General features: G+C 35.0%; 1 protein-coding gene across 1 annotated transcript in view; it reads right to left on the bottom strand.

The window, feature by feature from the left end:
- PIK3C2G (phosphatidylinositol-4-phosphate 3-kinase catalytic subunit type 2 gamma) overlaps positions 1–20,377 on the bottom strand; it is a 1,120,359-nt gene that overhangs the window by 1,013,482 nt on the left and 86,500 nt on the right. Inside the window, exon 4 of the mRNA XM_044087254.1 lies at positions 9,418–9,551. Within this exon, the coding sequence (XP_043943189.1) occupies positions 9,418–9,551 (134 nt within the window). The remainder of the gene's footprint in view (positions 1–9,417; positions 9,552–20,377) is intronic.

Raw genomic sequence — 20,377 nt, forward strand, 5'->3', positions numbered from 1 at the left:
CCCAGGTTGATAGTAATCTGTCATTTGACACCCATGTAGCTAAAGTAGTTAGGAAGACCTTCTACATTGCCCACCTTATCATGAAGAGATTCTCATCTAGATCAAGGGAGGTCATAGTCTCCCTTTACTCATCACTCATCAGACCAACGATTGAGTACAATGCCCCATTCGGAATGTATCTGACCCGACACTTGCAGCAGCTGGAGAGGCCACAAAAGTTCCTCACCAAAAGGATAAAGGGTCTCAAAAATCTGTCCTATGCTGCCCGACTGAAAGAACTCCAGCTCTATTCAGTAAACACCGCTTGCTCAGAGGTGACCTTTGCCTAACATACAAGGCCATGTCAAACCCAGATTTGATGAATATGCTTCACCTCAAAAAATCTAGATCCATCAGAGCCACAAGGGCGGGAGACTTAAACCTCGACACGGCTATTAATAGGACGTGCTGGAGGGATAGATTCATCACCCAAAGACTCCCTATGCTGTGGAACAAAATCCTGGTACATGTGAGGCAGAGCACCTCGCTGGCCTTGTTCAAGAGAAATCTTGACCAATGGATGGGAGATCGCAGATATACCCCCAGGGATTACCTCAGTGTCACTGCTCGACAGAGGCACAGCAAAATAATGGGTATAGTTCCCCATACTAAAGGGGTGGCGTAAGCCACAAAATGATGGGCTAGGCTTGTAAATGCCCTCGGGCAGATATCCTAGTATGAACCTATGAACCTATGAACCTATATAAAAACATCTTCTAGAGACAAACTCAAGGTTGCTTAACTCTTTACATCTGAGTGACATCTCCATGTGCATCTACAGTTAACTCCTACTGATGCCTCTAGGAGTCAAATATTGCTTGTTCATATTTGCATCAATAATTCCAAAACAATGTTATGTACAAGGTTTTAAAATATTTAATCGTAAAGCTTACACAATGGCAAACTCAACTGCATTAATATTTGATCTCTGCCTAATGCAGGTAAGTAGACATTTACTGTTGTTTTTTATGATATTAATTTATATAGATATAATTTTCACATTTTTCTAAATATCTCAATAACCAAATAACACAGACAGAACTCCTTAGCCTCATATGAAAGTTCTCAGGTCAATGAATAAAATGCTGCTGACAGTATGTGTGTAAACTTCAGTGGTTGCTGAGATATTGTAAGTTGTTTATAAGATATTACAACTGTAACAGTTACTGTGTTTACTGTGACTTATAAAACATGGTTTAAGATCAAGAGCCTAAAGAATATTACCACTGTAAAAATAGTCTGTGCTGAGCCATTTGCCATTTACACTTCTTTCATAACCCCTATGGTTCCAAAGATATGAACATTTGTTTGAAATGTGAGGACATAATTTGATTCTGTCAAAAAGCTTAGGCTTTGCCCATTGGAAGTTTACAGTGCAAACTTCCTGAACTCCATTAGAGTGAATGAGTTAATGCTAGGAGTCTAAATCAGAACTGCACTCATTAAAAGCACTCCTTATTTTGAAAGATACAGGTGTCTGTGCAGTGTCAGAGACATGGTTCAAGGCTGCAGAGAGTACCCTGGCCATGCAAGACTACAATGCCTTCCACATATTTAGACTGCAAAATGAATATGAAAGAACCAAAGGAGGTGGTGTATACATCTTCATCAAAGACAAATACACTTCATGACTGGTTAAACAGTACAATTTCTTAAAGCTACTCCAAGTCCAGCTAATTGTAGGAATGATCTCCTCCCCTCAACATCATGGTTAGCTATATGTCTTCCACCATGAACAAGGCAAGCCACACTACCTACCTGGACCTACTTGAGTCACTTAGAACACAGCCAAACATCCTAGTCAAGGATGACTTTGAGTATCCCTCCATCAATTGGGCAACATATACGAGCACTAACATGCTCACCCTAAGGTTCCTGAACTTTGTTAACACAAATGCTTTGGAACAGATAGTTAGCACCCCCACAAGGGGCTCATATATTCTCGACCTAGTGCTCACCAACATGGGAGATCACTGCAACACTCCATGTGTGAGGCCATCCCTGGTAAGGTTAGATCACAGATCTGTTTTATTCAAAGTAACGACCACAGCTAACCCTCCCTCTGGAGCAAAAAGTTTAAAAAATTTCTCCAAAGCAAACTATAGCCTCCTAGGTGATGGCATGAATAGTTTCAAACCCCCGCTCACTACCAACAGCAGTGACTCCCATACTGAGGAGTACACTAATGCTTTGTATAAACACCTATACAAGTGTAAAGAATCATCCATACCTGAATGGATTAAATCAGGATCCTCAAGAAAAAATGAACCACCTTGGTGGACATCCAGCATAAACAGGTTGTCCAACCAGAGAAAGACACTGTTGTCAATGAACAAAAAGAAAGGTCTCAGCAGAGGAAAGACATCCTCCGCAGCTTGAGTAATCAAATTAGACATCTTGTTAAATCCTCCAAAGCTAACTATGAAATTAAATTAGCATCCCCGGCTAAGGATAATTGCAACTAATTCCTTCTCATCTAGCTCCCCATCTAGCAGCATAAATCTACATGGCTTTTCTCAGCTCATATCCACTCCTACCAGACTAGGTAAACCCCAAAACAAAGACAGCATCCTGGACTGGATCCTTACTAATAAAGATCCTGAACAGTACTCAGCAGGTACTCACCCAGAGGACATGAGTGATCACGTACTCATATCAAATTCAAGAAAATCACCCCCCTTCTTACAACCATAAAAAAAATCAGGAACAATAATAAATTCAACGCCTCCATTTTTCAAACTGAACTTAAAGCCCACAACTGGACAATACCCAAGTCTCTTCCTCTTGAAGAGGCAGTTATCTACTTCAACACCACCTTCCTCAAGATTCTAGATTCCCATGCTCCAATACGGTCCATTAGAACTAAAACCAAAACCGCACCATGGCTCTCTAAGGAAACAAAATCAAAAATCCTATCTAGAAACAAGATGTGGGTCACATGGCGTACCTCGAAAGACCCACACTCCCACCAAACCTTCCGGCAACTTAGAAATGAAACTAAAAGAATGATCTTAAATGATAAAAAAACCTTCTTCCTCCACCTCCAACACAAACACCTTAATAATCCACAAAAATTCTGGGCAGGCTTAAACAAGCTCCTGCACCCAGGCCAGGCAACCACCCCCACTCCAACAACTTGCAAACAACAGTGCCCTGTAAACATTGCTAACACATTCAATAGTTTCTTCACAGAAACTATACAATCCTTGGCCACACAATTCAAACAAACAACCAGCCCACTCCACTACCCATGCCAGCAGAATACTACAACTACATCAGATCATCTATTTACCTTCGATCCAGTACCCATATCCTCTATAACATCTCTTCTTAAAAAACCTAAAACCCACTAAGCTAGCAGCTGACCTTCTCCCAGCTGAGTTTCTGCAAAAAGCAGCTGAGGCCATTTCCTATCCCATCTCCATAATCATAAACCGTACCTTGTCAGAAGCCTTCATCCCCTCCATATGGAAAATGTCCCACATTATTCCTCTCCATAAAGGTGGTAGCTCACTAGAGCTAACCAACTGCAGACCTATAGCTATACTCTCATCCCTGGCCAAAATTATGGAAAAGTGTGTCCACAAACAACTGATGGAACACCTCACCAAAAATAAAATTCTAGCCAACTCCCAACATGGCTTCAGGCCAAATCACAGTACCACATCAGCCCTACTATCCTTTTCTAATACCATCAATAACTTCAGAAACAATAATAAACTATCATCTGCTCTTTTCTTAGACCTCTCCAAGGCCTTTGATATGGTGAACCACATTCAACTCCTCCATACATTAAAAAAACTATCACTCAGCAATTCCACGCTGAAATGGTTCCAATCCTACCTGTCCAATAAGCAACAGGCTGTTCTCTGGCAGGACAAATTATCCACATGCCTACCTGTTACACTTGGAGTTCCCCAAGGATCTATTCTTGGCCCTCTTCTCTTCACCATCTTTGTTAATGACCTGCCCACAATCACCCCCCATGCCACATGCATTCAATATGCAGATGATTCGACTATCATCAGCACTGCCTCCAACCTGGCAGACCTCACTGCTTCAACCCAAGACACCTTCAATCTAATAGAAAAATGGTTCTCAAGTCGTCAACTAGTTCTCAACCCCAACAAAACAAAACTACTTACTTTCTCACCCACTAACAAGACTCTTCCCCCCACCTTCTCTATTACATCCTCCAATGGAATCACTATATCACCAGAAGCTCACACAAAGCTATTAGGTGTTACCATTGATAACTCCCTTAAATTTGACAACCATTTCAATCTAACCATCAAAACAGTCAATAAAAAGCTTGGCTCTCTCTATAAAGTAAAACACTTTCTCACTCCTCACGCTAAAATTACAATTGCCAGCACACACCTACTATCAACTCTTTTCTATGCCTCCCCCCTTTTTACAAACCTAAACAAGACAACCCTTAACAAACTTGCTTCTTGTTACAATCACATAGCTAGATTTGCTACAAATTCCACCTTTAGAACGCACCACTGCACTAACTTGAAGCAACTAGGGTGGTTAGAGTTTTCCAGCCAACTCCATTTCAACCAACTCAAAATGGCTCACCAGATACTGTATCACCCAGAGAAAACACCAGCTCTGAAAAACATCATTCACCCCTATATTTACCTGCAATCTTTACGCTCCTCCAATAAGATCTTAGCTCAAACTACCAAAGCCAATAATTCTGCGGGGGATTCTCTATTCTCAAACTTTGTAGGTAAAATGTGGACCTCCCTACTGACCATGCTCACCTCAGAACCTTCACTCCTACAATTCAAAAAAAAAAGCTCAAACCCCATCTCAATACTCTCTGGCAATGTCCCTGTTCCAAACCTGATTAACCACTATCATTTACCCTTCTCTTACCTCACTATCCTTAACCGCTTTTTAACAAGGCGCCTTGCCTTTGTAACTGACCTATGTTTTTTTTTTTTTTTTTTATATTCTGCTGTTATTTTTTTCCCAAGATGTGATGTATCTTTATATTGTATTTAGAACTCAACTATCTTCCTTTTTTGCATTAACAATGTTCATATGTCTGTTATGTACCTGGAGCTTTTCTCCCCGGGCCTCCACTGAAAATGGACATGTATCCAGTCGGACTCTCCCGGTTAACAAATGTAAAATAAATAAAATAAAATAAAACAACAGCTGAAATCTTAAAGGGAAGGCTCAGATTTGTGCCTGAACTAGGAGTGGACTGTACCACTGACATGGAACCTGCGAAAATTGCCAGCCAAAAACTATGAAACCAAATTACCATCCCTGGCTAAGGATAATCACAACGCATTCTATAACTACATCAGAAATCTTAAAGGGAAGGCTCAGATTTATTCCAAACTAGTAGTGGATGGAACCAATCACATGGAACCTGTGAAAATTGCTAGGCAAAAATTATGAAACCAAATTAGCATCCCTGGCTAAGGATAATGATAAGGCATTCTATAACTATATCAGAAATCTTAAAAGAAAGGTTCAGATTTGTGCCAAACTTGTAGTGGATGGTACCACTCACATAGAACCTGTGAAAATTGTCAACCTGCTAGCAGACAGGTTCAGAAAAAAACATCACTCTATTGTCCCCACCAATCATATCCCAAAATATACCTATCACCAGTCCTCTACCTACTATCTCCAAACAGCAGGTCATAACTGCCCTTTCCAAGGCCAAAAACAAAGCTGTTATGGGACTGGACAGCATCCCAGGCTGCTTACTAAATGGTCTAAAACAGGAGATGGTTGAACCATTGGGTTCTCCCTTCAACCACAGTCTAAGTACTAGCTTTGGCCCACCCGAATGGAAAACTGCAACTGTGATCCCTTTGCACGAAGTGGGTCCCTCAACCAACCCTGGGAATTATAGCCCCATAAGCCTAGCCAGCCTTATCTGTAAGGCCATGGAAAGAATCATCATAGGTTCATAGGTTCATAGCCTAGCCCATAGGATTACCCTGGCATCATGCCACCCAACCTTAGTTCCCAGTGCCACTGTCGAGTAGAGCCACTGGACTTATCCCTGGGGTGAATTTTCTATTTCCTATCCACTCAAGATTTTAAAGCCTAGGATCCTCTTTGTGAGGTACTTTTGTGGCCTCTCCAATTGTTGCAGGTGCCATGGATCATGGACCTAATCAACATGGATATAGGAGACCTTCAAACTCTTTACCCAAATTGAAAACTTATATAGATGAGACCAGCATTTGCATAAAGAAATTGTTCAAATTTAAAATATAGATTGTGTTACAAGGATTTGAAATGTAATTGCAAGCTGGCCCCCGTAAATAGAACTGGGACTTTTCCCTGTTATAATTGTTCATGCTGTAACCTAATATGTAGTGAGGACCATTTTACTCATCCTGTTACCCATAAAGAATTTAGTTTTAAGTGCTTTGCAACCTATAACACTGCTACTATAATCTAGTTGGCTACTTGTATAATCTGTTCTGGTTTCGTTCTAGGGAAGTCTATTAGAAGACTAAGAGACAGAATTCTTAAGCATAGGTTTGACCTCTGTGGAGGTGTCACAACTAAGGCTCTTGCAAAACATACTATTGAGTTTGGTACTTCTCATGAGTTTATGTTTAGAGTAATTGATATGGTTTTTAAGAACTATAGGGGTGGTGACCTGAAAATAGGCTTTAATAAAGAGAATATGACTATATGACTGGATTGTATGTATGCAAGCTGACCATTTTCCTAGTGTTAAGAAGACAGCCAGCATTAAACCTGTATTGAAATGATTTGTCTGAATACATAAGGTATATTTTTATAAGTGTTGCATATATCTTTAAATGCATTATTTTTTAATTGAATGATTTACGTTTTATTTTGATTGGCTGTGCTGTGCTTGATTTTTGTATATAAAGGTTTTATTAATTGTGTTTTATGTTACACTGAAGAAGGATTTTTTTTTTATCTGAAAGCTTTGTCTGTTTTAATAAACTTTTTGGCTTTGCTAAGCTCATTTTTGTTAGCTTGGATTCTGCTGTTTTATATGAGCTCTGCTTTACCACAAGCTGATCCTGTGTTGTTTTTGTTCTAACCATAAATACACCTAGAGGTTTCACCTATGTCCTTCTTGGATAGGGGTAGTCAGTGCAGATCATAAATTTGCATGCGTATATAGGCTATTTCTCTCAGTCTATGAGGGAACAAGGGTAAAACATGGCTAGGCTTGTAAAAGCACTAGGGCCAATAGCCTAGTAACCTCTTATGATCCTATGATCTACTGGCTGATAAACTTAATTCCAATTTTACCCCCCCCCCCTCCCATCAACACCTGTTGCACCACAGAAAATACCCTCAAGCATTTCTCCACCAACAATCACTAAGGAGCAGGTCCTCACCACTCTCTCTAAGGTCAAGAGTACTGCTTCAATGGGACTGATAATATCCTAGGATGCCTCCTGAATAGTATGAAATATGACATGTTAGACCCGTAGAATCTCTGTTTAACCATAGCATCCAGACATGCTTCACATTAAATGAATAGCAGACTGCAAGGCCATGGAAAGGATTATCATGGATCTAATAAACAGTAAAGTAAGAAACCTATAGACATTGGACCCTACCCAGTTCAGTTTTGTTAAAAGCAGGTCATGCCTACTTGACCTAGTGGACTTCCTATGGACAAGGTCAAAACAGTGCACACTGCCTACCTCAGTCTAGCCAAGACACTCATACAATACCTCACTCTGGCATTATAAATCAATTTACAGAATTGGACATAAACCCATATGTTATCCATTGGATAGGCAGTTGGCTCACTGATAGAAGAAGATAAGGTATGGGAATCCACCTTCACAAAGAGGTCAGTCACTAGTGGAGTCCCACAGGGGCCTCTACTTTTGGCATCCACTTCTCTGAAGTCAGGACAAATGTCAAGGACACTGACTACAAAGAATGCAGAAGACTGCAAAATAGTAGTAGTCATTGAATCCCCTACAGACACAGATATCCTTCAAAATATCCTGATGCAGACAAATAGCTGGTGCCAGGGCAGTGGACTAAAACTCAATGCAAAAAAATGCTAAAAATTACCATTTGAGATATGTTCACTCCTGAAAATTACCATATTGATAATATGCCCCTAAAAATAGAATTAGTGGTCAGGGCTCTGGGAATGCATGTTGACAGTAATCTGACCTATGACCACCATGTGTCTAATGTGGTAGGAAAATTATTCTGTGTTGTACAAATTATACCTAAGGGCATGGCATGCATGTCCAAGCCAGTCATTGTTCCACTGTACTTGGCTCTGATTAGACCAATCATCAAGTACAATGCACACTTTGGCATGTAGCTGACCAAGCACTTGAAACAACATGAAAGACCACAGAGGTTACTCTCAAACAAATACAGAGTATAAACAAGTCCTATGCAGGCAGTCTCAAAACCTTATCCCTGTAATATATCTTCAACATACAGCTCCAAGACAATCTATTCCTAGCCTACACAGCATTGTCTGACCCCACACTGATGGATTTTCTGTATATCCACAACACAACACAACTTACATCACAAATACCCAACTTTGGAACTAAACCTGATCAATGCCATAAACAGGACATGTTGGAGGGGCAGGTATATGTCTCAAAGTTTACCCCTTCTCTGGAACATGCTTCTCATGCATGTGAAGCAAAGCTCATCCCTAACCCTATTCAATTATAACTTGGACCAACGGATGGGAAATTGCAACTTTACCCCCGGTTTGGCAACTATGTCCCTACTGGATGGTGGTGGCCTATGACCATTTGATGTGTACAAGCTTATTTTGTAACTGTTGAATTCCTTTGGGTATTGGCTCATTCAGTAATATTTTGTTAAATTTGGGGTAAGCTTGACTAGGATAAAAATGGTTCTTGGGCTCATAGCCTAGTAACCACCTATGAAAAGTACATACATATGAAGTACCCAGTTAATCTATTTAACTTGACCAATGTTCCTGATTCACATTATTAACACACATTTATGGCTAGTACTCTGGTTAGCAAATGAATGTGAATTTAAAAAGAAAACCCCAATTTTAATAAAATGTTTTCTTATTTTGTAACTGTGTTTTTTTGGGGGAGTGGTTAATTCTATATTATAAATATCTTAAAAGTTGTTTCTTACTTGAGCCCCAAGACATAGGCAAAGTATAATGCATTGTTTGAAATAATTCCTTAATACACAAATTAAAAAAAAAACTTCACCCATCAGCTTTTCTTTGATATTGATTTGGATACCTTTGATAATTCATTGCATGCTTATTACACATTACATCCTACCTCAGATTTCCCCATTCTCATAAACCTTTTTAAGCATTAGGTGATAAGGACCCATGTACTCTAATGATGTTATATTTACTATACTTACAGAAGTAATGAGTATTTCTGAGAAATGTTCATAATTTGCTTGCAGCACACTTCATTTTCTTCTTGACTAGGTAACTTTTCTGAACTTTCACTTGGTTTTTCAAATACCAGCCGATTCGTTTCTGGAAAACATACCTAAAACAGGGTTTAACCATGAAGCACCTGAATGTAAAGGATTATCAAAATATAAATTTAGTTATTCTATTTTTTTATTTATTTTTAAAAAGTTCAACATGAAGAAAGGAATACTGTCACCAATCCAAAGCCTGACACTAGTATACTATTACAAAGATACTACAAGCTATATTATGGTTAACTGACCACTTCAGCAAACCTTAAATAGATTCATGAATTTAATTATAAAATAGAGATTTATATTACTTATCTCTCACCATCCACTACGCATGGATGTTTATTCCCTGAAGCAACTTACATAATATATCCAACTTCCTTACTATTAAATGCTGGTGAAACTCTTAGAAGAAAAATTATTCCAGGGCAGACCTTACCTGATATGCATAGTGAGTACTACGAATTTATCCGAGCACTATGGAAATTGCTATTCTTCTTTTTTCCAGTAAGTGACATCAGTTTCTTTATATTTAATATCCATCAGAGCTACCACTAATTCAGGTAGATAACACCTCATCTTAACATGTCATACTTATTGAATTACATTCATTTTTGAATTTTTACATGCTACTTGGTCTGTTTTTGGTTTGAAATGTTCATTGTTATTTCAAAATTGCCATTATCTGTATCTCCCTAAGACTCTTAAGCTTGAATGTTCACTGAAAAATGCAAGTCCATGTCATTACAATAGCAGAAAGTAAAACAAAAAGAGATATATATAGAGAGAGACAACATCCAACCCAAGGGGAACTTTAAATAAAATATTAAAAAATAAAAATAATAAAAATAAACAACAAAAATCAGACAGAACACCTAAACCAGTCTCAGAACACTAGCCAGAGTGCAACCCCCCCCCCCAAAAAAAAACAACAAAAAAAACTATAGCACACACGACCATAAAACCAGTGCAAAAGTGCAAAAATAAAATAAAAATAAATAAAAATAAAAACAAAAATAAGCATAAAGATAAATAATAAAAATAAAATACTAATCAGAAGCAACAGAAAACCCTACATACCACAACGAATAACTTGCAACTTGCCTAGTGAGTTTGGTACCTATTATATAACCGACTAATTATTATTTTCTATGGAGTTACCTATGAAAATTTGTATCTCATTTCATGAGTCTAGAGATATGTTTTGAACTAGCATATTAGTTTTCATTTTGCAAAGTTTTTGCAAGAATTTATAAGGAAGCAATAGTGTTTTGTTGTTCCTTGTTGACTTTAAATACATGTTATGCATGTAGCTCCATGAGTACATGGGTCTATATTAGGTTGCCGAAATGTTATTCCGGCGAACACCTATTCACTGACCTGTAATCAGTGAAAATCGCTTCACTGGTTCACTGAATTTACTAAAGGCAATGAAGTAGTTGCCCAAAGCACAACATACAACTACAGAACTTTGCCCTCTTCTCCACTGTAGTGTGATCTTGGAGTTGGTATGTATAGTTCGGGGGGTCTGGCGGGCAAAGCCCCCCACTTGGGTGGGTTTGAGTCAACTACAAGTTGGCCCATTGTGCTTTGGGCAACTATTTCATTGCCTTTAGTAAATTCAGTGAATCTCTGCCCTGATTTTCACTGAATATTGGTTGATGAATAGGTGTTTACCGGAACAACATTTCGGTGAACTAATATAGACCTAATTACACTCCAATATCAGAAAAAAGATAAACTAGTTCAACATTTCATTACCACAATACCTGAGCTTAAGAATTGTTAAGTAATCCCCAAATGATATTAGGATTGGGCCCCACACTACGAATGGACAGTGACAGCCAGCAAGCGACAGTGACCGAAGTCAATGCTGCTTCTTTTCTGCCAATTGTCTATTACAATAAACCGTCCCTGACTTTGTTTCAAAACTGTCCAGCTCTCTGTTTGATAGTTCTCACTTTACCTGCTTTAAAGGTCAGCAGCAAAACACTTTGTTCTTTTTTTTTTTTTTAATGAATGGTACATACAGCAAATAAATCTCCATGTTCTTCAAAGAATTATAATCAGATCAGATCATAATCCTCGTATTAGACTTTCTCTTCTTAATGTATTTCCTAATCTTAGAATCATTATATTATATGTTTGAAGTTTCAAAACTTCGAACGTCATATAATCTAATTTATATGACTGAAGTTTTAAAACTTCAAACATATAAAAAAAAAAAAGAAACTTACCTGAATGCTGTAATCAGGAGGTAGCCCCCCCTGCACCTCCCATGTAGGGGGCTGTGCCCCTCACACCCCCTGCTACTTAAATATACCAACTCCAAGACTACACTTCAGTGAAGTGAGATTGCTGTAGGGAACATTTTCCTATACTTCACTGTAGTGAGGTCTTGGAGTTGATATATTTAAGTAGCAGAGTGGGGGGACTTGCCCCCCCCATGCTTACAGTGTTCAAGTAAGTTTCTTTTCTTTTTTTTTTTATATGTTCGAAGTTTTTAAACTTCAGTCATATAAGTTTGATTATATGATGTTCGAAGATTTGAAACTTCGAACATATAATATGAACCCTCAAATTAGACAATGGTAAAAAGTGTTCTCTGACTATTATTTGTTTTATGGGGTGATATTTATCTTGCAGGGAGACTAGTATGTTTAACAGATATTCATATGCAGTATTACAGTCAGGCTGAAATGTCAAGGGATTCCAGTGTATTCCAGTTTGTGCAGGAATTAGGCTTTTGATTTTTTATGAAATGCATAAGTGATTATGAGTGATTATGATCTTGCCATGTGAAATGACTACAGAGAAGGTTATACATATGGTATTATGACCACTTAAAAGTGGTGGCATTACCTAAGCATGGTAAATGTGAAAGAATTTGATTATTAACAAGTCAGTGGTTGAATGGTTACCAGTATAGAGGCTTAATTCAGCAAGGTAACTAATAATTTCAGTGTTATTGCAACTGACAAAGGTGCAGAATCAGTGCTAAAATTTGGGGTTATAATTACAATTGTAATCTCATAAGATAATACAATTATTTTCTGCAACAACATGGGTGAATGGAGGAAAGCAATGAGTTAATTGATGTACTTTGTTTAAATTACTGTGCTGGGAAATTAAAGAATAGGTGTTTGCCAGTGTTGCATCAACAAATTAGCCAGTTGTTATGGGTGGTCTAATACTTTGGTAAACATCATTTTAACAGATGTAACATGATGCAATATTGGAAGGTTTAAGCCAAGTTTCAGTAACAATAATTATGTTAGGGTGACACTTAATACTTAGACCTAACAAATCATCTGGACAAAGTCTTTACTTTCATTTAACAGCCAAAACCTGGAACTCTGTTTCACTAACCTTAAGAATAAACTCTACCCTTCTTTCCTTCGAATACTACATAAAATAATTATTATCTAAAGCCTGGATCTCTTCCTGTACAAATCGTGGCTGAACACCTTAGCTCTGATGTATTTATCTACTACCCCTACATGCCAACCTATTTTAGCTACCTATCTACCTCTCTTCATTTCTTCTCACTTTTTTATAACATTTCTTTCTGTCTTCACCTGTTTCCTCACCTCTCTTGCATCACTTACCTCTTCCCTTTTTCTCCCCTTCCCAGCACTTCCAAGAGTTTCTCTTATACTTTATCTTCTGTTAACAAAATACTCTCTGAGACAGCACCACTTAACTCTTCAACCTTATCCTGCTCTTACCCATATCCTGCTATCTACCACTAACACTAAATTATTTTGCATATTACAATACTTTTTATTCAAATGCTATTTTGAATGAACATTCATATTTATACTGCTAAACTTTGTTTCTCAAATCCATGCAACTTTTTTGCATTATATCATAATGTAAACCACATCATTGCACAATGTACAATGGGTGTAAATATGTTATTGCAACTATGTATGTAATGTTACCTTCCTGGAGTTTTTCTACAAAGGTGACCACTGAAAATTGGTACTTTGACCCAGCTGGACTTTTCAGGTAAGCAAATGTCAATAAATAAAATAAATAAATGAATAAATTTATGGCTCAAGATGATGTGATGTATTTACTAGATTTGCTTTTTCAGATAAGCACCACTCTGTCCATTGGATAATCTGAGGATGTGAGGGGGGGAGCTTGCTTAGAATTAACATGGACTAAATTTGAAATAAGGAAAAATGTGAAAAGTGATAGATTAGATGTATAAAATTTTCTAATGGATTCTGAGTTTGTCATTAATGTAGATAACTTGTGGATTATGATTACACAAGGAGAGGATCATATAATTTTGAAAGATTTTTCCAGAGAAGATATCATCTAATGTTGTTTACTTGTCATTAATGAAGATTTCCTTACCAGGAGAGGTAGTGTTAATGAATTAATTATGAGTGGATGTTATAAAGTTCGGCTGCACAGTGTGGAGTATTATTCACTTATATGACTGCATTCTTGTGATGCTATGTATATGATTCTGGTTTAAAATGTATTAGCGCTAACTAAGCTCATTAGGTGTTCAACAGTTCTGTCAAGTGGCTTATGTCATTTGAGGAGGAAGAGTTATTTAAGTGAGTTCTACTGAGGATGGTGTGAAATACTGTCACATATCTGTGGAAAGCATGAATCCCCTTTGTCTTTATACATTGAGGCACCCTTCTGTCCTTTACCCAAATTTTGTGTCTCTAGAGAGACTCTGCAATACCATCCACAAGACAAGCCCACCTTGTCGACTTTTCCTATTAAAACCTGCGCCTGGATTATTGAGAGTGCTATGTGAACTTAAGTCTTCTGGGACACAGCCATAATGCATTATTATATACCTTCTGCTGTGACTTTACATCGGCATTTTATCAGTATATACGCTAGTATACTAAAAGTCCCTGATTTGGATCATTTGTAGAAATAGTTAGGATAAGCTACTGTAGTCTATAGTGGTGAATGGTCTCACTGTCAGGAGATTAGCTGTTTTTTTTCTCAATTCTTTTTTTTATTTTTCAAATATATTTGAATGAATTCCATAGTATTTATATATAACATCTTAAATAACTATGCACACTATTTACATTAGCCTGATACCATAACAGATCTTAATGTATACAGTTACTTTATAAGTATGTCTAATCCATTATCAGAGTGTCTGATCAATTATTGTATAGTGTCAATCAACAATAAGACTTTTCCCCAAGGGTTGTTGATAAATGGCTTTGGATAAATTCTTAGTTCTTTAATTTTAATTTCCAATAATGCAGTGGTCCTCAGTAGGGTGTAGAAGTCTTCCAAAGTTTCCAAAGTTAGTATTGTGTTTGTATTCCATCTTCTTGTTATACACTTCCTTGAAATTGCAAGTATAGTCCATACTACATACATGTTTGACCTATTCAAATGAGGATGTTTGTTCACGTTTAATAATACAAAGGCTTTAGTTAAATAAAATGATTCATTAAGTGAAGCTTGTAGAAAGATATTAATACCATTCCAAAATGGCTTAATTTTAACACAATCAAAGAAAATGTGGTTCCAGTCTGCACTGTGTACTTGCTCACATCTCCAACATATTCCTTTTATGGAAGAACTAATTTTGCTGATTCTGTCTGGGGTTAAGATTGCTCTGTGCAAGCATTTCCAATTAAAAACTTTCCAGTATTGTGCAAAGGATGTATGTTTTATCGATAATAAGATATTTGTTTTAATATCTTCATTTAACTGTATTGAGTGTCCTTTTGTTATATATTTCCAATATGAGGTTTTCGGTGTTGTTTTATAGTTTATCAACATTTTGTACATTTTTGAAATACTGTTTCCCATGTCAAAGTCATTATATATGATTTAATATATGTATTTCGCAAATGTAGGTATTTCTTTAAATGAAGAATTGTTAATTATTCTACTTAAATCTTGTGAATATGACAGAATACTCTGTAAAGTTAGTCAGTTCTGTTGTGGAATTTTGTATGTTGTTTTTATTACTTGCATATCTAAAACTTTTAGTTCTTTGATACATTGGAGCCAACAAACAAATCCTTTCTTTTCCCAGGAATAAATAATTTCTCTATATATTTTATGTGGAAAGTTCTTTGTGTCTATAAATGGTGTTAAAATATCAAACCAGATTTTTAAATCTATATTTGCATTAATAATTTTCCTAAACGAGTCAACATAATAAATAATCCTAAGAGTTTTAGCGGGTTTAGTTATGTTATATTGCATACTAATAATCAAATTCATTTATTGATATTACAGTTAGTAATTCTTTCCAATTTGCAGAGTAATTTGGACTTATCCAGTCAGAGATTGTTTTAGATATTGATGCTTTTATATATGTTTCTATATCAGGAAAGTTTAATCCTCAATGTTTCCATGGTCTGATATGATGTATTAAAGCTATTCTGGTTCTTTTGGGAAACCATAACAATTTTATTAGACACAAATTTATTTATTTAAGTATATTCCTTTCTGGTAACTAGTTGTATTGCCAAGGCTATATATAGGATTTTGGGCAGTAAAACCATTTTTATTAACTGCAGTCTATCTTTAAATGTTAATTGTATTGATAATATTATTGTAGTTTTTTCTTAGATTAATTAATTATTATCCTTGCATAAGTCAATTCTGAGATATTTTAAGGTAGATTCTTGTTTCCCTATGATGTGATTCCCCCTTAGTCTGCAGTTCTTTTTATTTAAAAATAAAAATGTTGATTTTGATTTATTGAAATGAGTCTTGAAGTCATGTGAAATTTGTCAATTAATATATCTAATGCTTCTAATGTCTCTTTTGTATTAGATAAAGTTAGTAATATGTCATCAGCAAATAGCATTACTTTAGAATTGTATTGTTCACAAACATGTGTTCCTTTGATTTTTATATTGTTATGAATTGAATCTGCCACCATTTCAAAAGCCAGAGCAAATAGAATTGGTGAAATGGGACAGCCTTGTTTAGTGTCTTTTTTTATATGTATAGATTCAGAGGTAAAGGGACCTAACTTGACATATGCTAAATTATTTGTATATATATTCTTTAGGAGATGAACAAAGGATGCAGGAAATTTAAGTAGCATTAGGATTTTGAATAAATAGTTCCAATTTAGGGAATCATAGGCTTTCTCTATATCTAAACCAATTATGAGTGTCTCTTTATTTCCTTTATTAACATAATCTATAAGATAAATTATCCTTTTATTTGGATAGTGGTATTTTCATTCCGTTAGTTAATATTGTCATAAATATCTTATAGTCATTATTTAATAATGATTAGGTCTATATGACATACAGAGGTTTGGGGATTTGTCTTCCTTTAGGATTGATGTTATTAAGGAATATCTCCAGGTGATGGTATTAAAGCTTGTGACTGAATTTCTAATAGAGTTTTATGGAAGAGAGATAGTATCTTTGAATAAAAAAGTTTATATATTTCTATAAGTATGCCATCTTTAACTGGAATTTTATTATTTTTACCCCCTTTTATTGTATCTGTAATTTCTTTGTAGGATATGAGTGCTTGCAGATCTAGTTTTAATTTTTCAGGTATTTTTTTTATATTAGAACATTTTTCATCTATATTTAATTGATCAACATATATATTTTCATTTTGGAAATGTTCCATACAGTGATTTCTATAGGCATCAAGAATGTCACTTATATATGAGACATCTTTCCCTTTCTTTTCATGGAAGATACTTTTAATGTTATTAGCTTTTGATTGTATTTTGATTCTTGTGGATAAATGATGTAGATATTTCGGAAAAGTGGCCAAAGTATTAACTAAACTAGTTTTATGTGTTAAAATTTCATTGTGTTTATTGTTTAATACTTCTACTTTATTTTTCCTCTCCAAATGATTTTGATTTTTTTCAGCTTTTACTGACAAACATTTGGATTGTAGATCTAATAATTCAGAATCCCATTCTCTGATGTTTTTATAGCAAGTTAGAGTTTTACCATATATGTTAGCTTTTAATGATTCCCATATCATTATTTTATTTATCTCTGTGGTGCAATTAATATCTAAGAAGAACTGTAATTCAAACAATAACCAGGGCTTGAACTCTTTAATTTTAATTATATATGCTGGAATTCTGAAGTTAAAGATTAATGGTTTGTACCCTGAAGTTTTAGTATCAATGAATTGCGGTCTGAAAAAGGGCAGGGAGTGATTGAGAAATTAATTAATTTAGAGTGTAAGTCATGGGTAGCAAATATTTTATCTATACTAGTTTGGGTACCAAATCTGTGATCTTGATGGGAAAAGAACAAACATTTGTCTTCTTTAAATTTGAAAGTATCTACCAGATGAAATGATTCAACCAACTTGTTTAAAGCATTTGATACAGCAGATGTACGCAGTGGTCTTTTATTTGTAGTTTCAGAAATATCAAATATATCTAGTTAAAATCTCCTCCTAATATTAAGTTGCTTTTATAATTATAGAAAATCAAATCCAAGTTTTTTTTAACAGTTTCTGTTCCAATACCCGGGAACCAGTATAGATTGGCTAGGGTCCATATTCCGTTATTATATTTAACTATTACTAATGCCATAAGGCCTTCTTTATCTTCATACTTATAAATGATTTCTGGCTTAATCACATTTGTTTTCCATAAAATTGTTACCCTTTTTGTCTTTGTCTTATAAGTGGATTGCGCCAATATCATATATTCCTTAGGATTCCATTTGTAGTTGTCATTTGTTTTGAAATGAGTTTCTTGAAACAAGACAAATTGTGCTTTGTTCAGTTTTAAATATTTCAGTAGATTTGATCTCTTGCTAGGATTGTTTAAGCCATTGGTATTTAATGATAATTAAGTTAAATCCATCTTAGGTTATTAAGACTATGCATTTTTTTATTGTAACTATTAAACATTTTCCTCTGATAACTATAAAGTATATGTTTAAGCTTTTAAAGGAAATTATTGGTTTTATACTTTGAGTGTTTACCAATAAAGTAATGTTTTGGTCAGGCATACTAAACATGTTTTTGTGAAATAACAAATTTAAATTAATAAATGTTAACAAAACTAGATCCTCACTAGCCATGGAATGAAAATCATTCCTAATCTGATGGATAAACCTAAGTCTATTAGATTATCACTCATACCTTGACAACCCAGAACGTCTGAGCTCCATAAATTGAATTATCATATGGAGAATATTTGTAATAATAATAATAAGCAATATTTATATTATTTTGAAAAAATATAGTACTATTGCAGATTAGACAGAATTCTAATACAATATAAATGTCTACTTATTGTATAAGCAGTTAATATTTACACAAAAGATAGATGACAAGCAATTCAATAGTAATAGTAGGATGTATCATATATAAAACCTCAGTAAAAGATTATAGCATACAGTTATTTAAAATTTAACATACTCACCCTTATTGAAGAAGTCTTTCCAAACTTATTACTTAATATAAATAGATGGTAGTAATATTTATACCTAATGTTTATAATACAATGTATATACCGGAAATATCAGAAGTTATATTCCATTGTTCGCCAGCATTAAGTAATCACTTTGTTTGTTGCTAACTTACTTAAAGCATCACGTTTGTTTTTTGTGAACATTGATGAAAGTTAGTGCATTTTAATTATCAGTGCATCTCCCCATTTCCTACACATAAGGATTTTCATATCTGTCATTTCTTATTATAAAATGAGTGAAATTATAGGTTAAAAGCAACAAATTCACTTATTGTGATTAATGATTACAAGTTCCCTTTCCATATACATAAATTGCCATTTTATGGCATATACTGAAAGTTTTTAGATTTAAATGGCAACATTCTATTTTGTATAATCAGCAAAGGTTAAGCTGAGTGATTATTGTCAATTTAATACTATTTGTTCAGAATGTGATTGTTACATTCTGTGACATTCCTAGTTCAGGCTTCTATTGTTCCCTTGAGTAACTTTGTCGGTTTGATGTCATGTATAAAACATTAGTTACCTTGGTTAACAGCTTAAGTATTATGTATGTTCAAGATGGGTTACAAAACCACAGCTCAAGTTAAAGCAATTATATGACTTGTTATGCACATTTACTTATATAAGAAAATCATCATGCTTCCCCTTGATGTTCAATGTAGTGTATGTCATTTATGACAAGTAGTGTTATTATACACAAGTCCATGTTATTAAACTGAGTGACTATTGTCAGTTTAATACTATTTGTTCAGAATAGGATTGTTACATTCTGTGACATTTCAAGTTCAGGCTTCTATTGTTTTTTTTGAACAACTTTGTCAGTTTGATGTCATGTATAAAACATTAGTTACCTTGGTAACCGCTTAAGTATTATATATGGTCAAGATGCATTACAAAAACTACAATTCAAGTTAAAGCAATTACATGACTTGTTATGCATATTTACTTATATAAGAAAATCTTCATGCTTCCCCTTGATGTTCAATGTAGTTTATGTCATTTATGACAAGTTAAGAGAGTAGTATTATACACAAGCCCATGTTATTAAATCCTGTCTTTAATATCAAAATTCAGCAGACTGCTTCATCTTATATGACGATTATATGTTTTATGTCTAGATTTACTAAAATCATTGTGAGATCTTCTAGAAATCAACATTGAGGTAGGATTTTTGCTATATACAATTTTCATGACATTCGAAATTTGGTTAAGTCTGATTTTATGTTTTAACATTCATATCATGAGATATGAGAGTTTCATAGTTCAAACAGGGTTTATATAACACAATAGTTTTTTTTAATATTAGTTTTTTGACAGTAGATTTTTAGAGCTTGTGGTGTTTTAAACACTTAGATGTTAGTTTATTTTTGATTAATAATATGTACTATGTTTTTTATAAGGCTTATAAACATATGTGCATCATTGTACATAAAGTCAAGGTCTTTTAGCAGA

The sequence above is a fragment of the Protopterus annectens genome, chromosome 11.part0 (genome assembly GCF_019279795.1).
Source record: "Protopterus annectens isolate FY-2018-M chromosome 11.part0, PAN1.0, whole genome shotgun sequence".
NCBI classification, from domain to species: domain Eukaryota; kingdom Metazoa; phylum Chordata; order Ceratodontiformes; family Protopteridae; genus Protopterus; species Protopterus annectens.